Source organism: Otolemur garnettii, unplaced genomic scaffold, assembly GCF_000181295.1.
Source record: "Otolemur garnettii isolate 467f Iridium unplaced genomic scaffold, OtoGar3 scaffold00070, whole genome shotgun sequence".
Taxonomy (NCBI): Eukaryota; Metazoa; Chordata; class Mammalia; order Primates; family Galagidae; genus Otolemur; species Otolemur garnettii.
The window spans coordinates 8508495-8511286 of NW_003852465.1; the positions used below are offsets into that span (position 1 = coordinate 8508495).

Here is a 2792-nt window from a genome sequence, read left to right on the forward strand (position 1 = left end):
TTTTTTTTTTTTTTTTTGAAACAGAGTCTCATTCTGTTACCCAGACTATTGTGGCATCAGCATAGCTGGGACTATAGACACCCATCGTCTTGTCCAGCTAATTTTTTTTATTTTTAGTAGAGACAGGGTCTCTCTATTGCTCAGGCTGGTCTTAAAACTCCCGAGCTCAAATAATTCACCTACCTTGGCCTCCCAGAGTCCTAGGATGATATAGGGGTAAACTATCGTGCCTAGCTTAAGTCAGCCTTTTTCTTTGGCAGCTTATTACTCAGAAAATTAAGTTAAAGCAAAGCTATTTCTCCTTCTGTGCATTGGGAAGGTGTGGTGCAGGGTGGGCAGGACTGGGCATGAGCCAAGGCGGGCAGTCTGACAGTGCACAGGCGACCCAGCTGTGCAGAACCCTGCCCTGGGATGCTAACTGCCTCCGTGCTCCTCCCTCAGACCAAAGACGTGACCAAGGCCATGGAGGACAAGAAATTTGATGAAGCCATGAAGCTGAGAGGCCGGTGAGGACATGACCAAAGCTCACTAGCTGCAGAGATCCCATGTCAGAATGAAGCCCCATGTCTATCTGGCTCCAGACCCAAATATGGGCTTCTGCTTCTCCTTCTTTTAGTCTCTAGAATAATGTCCTCCCCCCAAAATTAGTAGTGAGATGACCAAGAGGCTCAAGTCATCGTAGGGATGCTCTCCCTGGGATCCACCTTCTGCGTGTGTGTGGCCTGTTATTTCTGTATGAGGCTCTTAGCTGGGTCAGCACTTTCTCTAGGCCAGGATAGTCTCTTATAGTGCTGGGGATAGTGCTGGGGAGTTCTGATGAGATGGTGGCCCCTTTGCGGCCTCTGCCCAATCCTGCTCTGATCTGGTCTGTTCTTGGAGGTTTGCCCCATGGAACTTCCCTCGGGAGCAAACTTCAGACTGGTATCCCTGTGACTGCTGGCCAGGGACGTGGCCTGAAGATACCGACTGTTCTCTGTACTTTTCACAGGAGCTTCATGAACAACTGGGAGGTGTATAAGCTTCTAGCCCATGTCAGACCCCCAGTATCTAAGGTACTAGCAGCTTCCCCTCCCCTCACTTTGTGAGGTGCTGTTCTATTGTGTGCAGCCTACGCCTTGCCAACTTCTTTGTCCACCGCTAATGTTCAGTGCTGGATACTTGGCCCCACTATGATGATTTCCTCTTAACCACCCCAGATACCAGAGGCCTGTCTTTAGTGTGCCTTGGATATCTCCAACCCAAGACCTGTGCCCAATTCAGGCTAGCAAGATAACATGCAAGGAATGGGAAAGGGGTCTTATGTATTTTTCCTCTGGGAAAATCTGGGATCGATTCCATCTAAGCATATCTAAGCCACCTCTTCCACTGGAATAGTGGTTCTCGGTATTTAGTATATATCAGAATTATCTGGGTTGCTTATTAAACATATGGATTCTTAGGCCCCTAAAAGGGATGAGGGGAGGCAAGCTGCCAGAGAGCGATACGGGGTAGAGGCCAGGAATATGCATGTTTAACAACCTCCCCAGGTAGATTCTGATGCAGGTGGTCCAAGGATCACACTCTGAAAAAGGCTGCTCTGGCAGGTCTCTTATTCATTATATAATGGTAATATCTGAGACCAGGGACAGCAGCTTTATTTATTGATTTGGGATAATGGATTTTGCTTCCATACTATGAGGTAACAAGCTGCGCTGGCATCCCCTGGGAGAGGGGTGTGTCTTGTCACAGGCAGCAGTGCTGATCCCAGGACAAAAAGGGCTCTACATTCTGCCTCCTTTACTGACCTCATTCCTCCTCTCTCTGTCGGGGTTTCTGTCCTCTTCTTTCCCTGCTTCCTCCTACACAGAGCGCTTTGCACACAGTGGCCGTGATGAATGTGGGGGCCCCAGCTGCAGGCATGAATGCTGCTGTTCGCTCCACTGTGAGGATCGGCCTCATCCAGGGCAACCGAGTGCTGGTTGTACATGATGGCTTCGAGGGCCTGGCCAAGGGTCAGGTATGGAGACTAAGGAAGGAGGGTGTGTGTTCTGGGGCCCAGAAACAGTTGCAGGGAAGATGAGTATAGCAAGGTGTGACCTGAGTATTTTTTTTGCTTCTCCATCCTTCATGAACTCTCCCTTCTCTCTCAGGGTTCAGGCAGAAGTAGACATTTAATTTTAGGGCAGTAGGAACAGGTGGGAGCCACTGGAATGAACCTTTGCAAACAACACATCTTATTCAGTTCTCCGTCCCAACGCTCAGCACATTGCCTGGCTTAAGTTGGTGCTTAATATTTGTGAATGAGCAGTAGGGCTGGGGGAAGTTCAGTGTGTGGGCAAAAGCCAATACCTTGTGTTCCTCTTCAGCTGAGGGGGAGCTGAGGGGTGGGGTTGGAAGTCAAGTGGCATCGGTCCCCCACGGGTCTCTTGATGCCCTGGCTTCCGTGCAGCACTGTGTGGCCTTTCCCTGCAGATTGAGGAAGCTGGCTGGAGCTATGTTGGGGGCTGGACTGGTCAAGGAGGTTCTAAACTTGGGACTAAAAGGTAAGTGACACTGTTGGAGCACTTCCTTCCAGTCACCCCTTGATGGTGTCCCTTCATGTGGGGATTAGTTCATTAGGCTGGTCTGCTTCAACCACCCTCTTGTCCATGTCCTCTACCCCAAACTCACAGTCTCTGCAGTGAGGGCAGATATATCCATCCAGGCATCTTTTCACAGCTCTGGCAACTTAGAGCCCCAGCATGTATCTTTGGATAGTTGTGAGAGGGTGGGTTAGGGAGGGTAGCACAAGTCAAAATATTTTAAATACCTTT

At 49.6% G+C, this 2792-nt stretch overlaps 1 protein-coding gene across 1 annotated transcript in view; it reads left to right on the plus strand.

Moving 5' to 3' along the window:
• The window catches only part of PFKM (phosphofructokinase, muscle), a 25704-nt gene that overhangs the window by 17601 nt on the left and 5311 nt on the right, over positions 1 to 2792 (plus strand). Inside the window, exons 11-14 of the mRNA XM_023515368.1 lie at positions 442 to 506; positions 989 to 1052; positions 1847 to 1996; positions 2452 to 2522. Of these exons, the coding sequence (XP_023371136.1) occupies positions 442 to 506; positions 989 to 1052; positions 1847 to 1996; positions 2452 to 2522 (350 nt within the window). The remainder of the gene's footprint in view (positions 1 to 441; positions 507 to 988; positions 1053 to 1846; positions 1997 to 2451; positions 2523 to 2792) is intronic.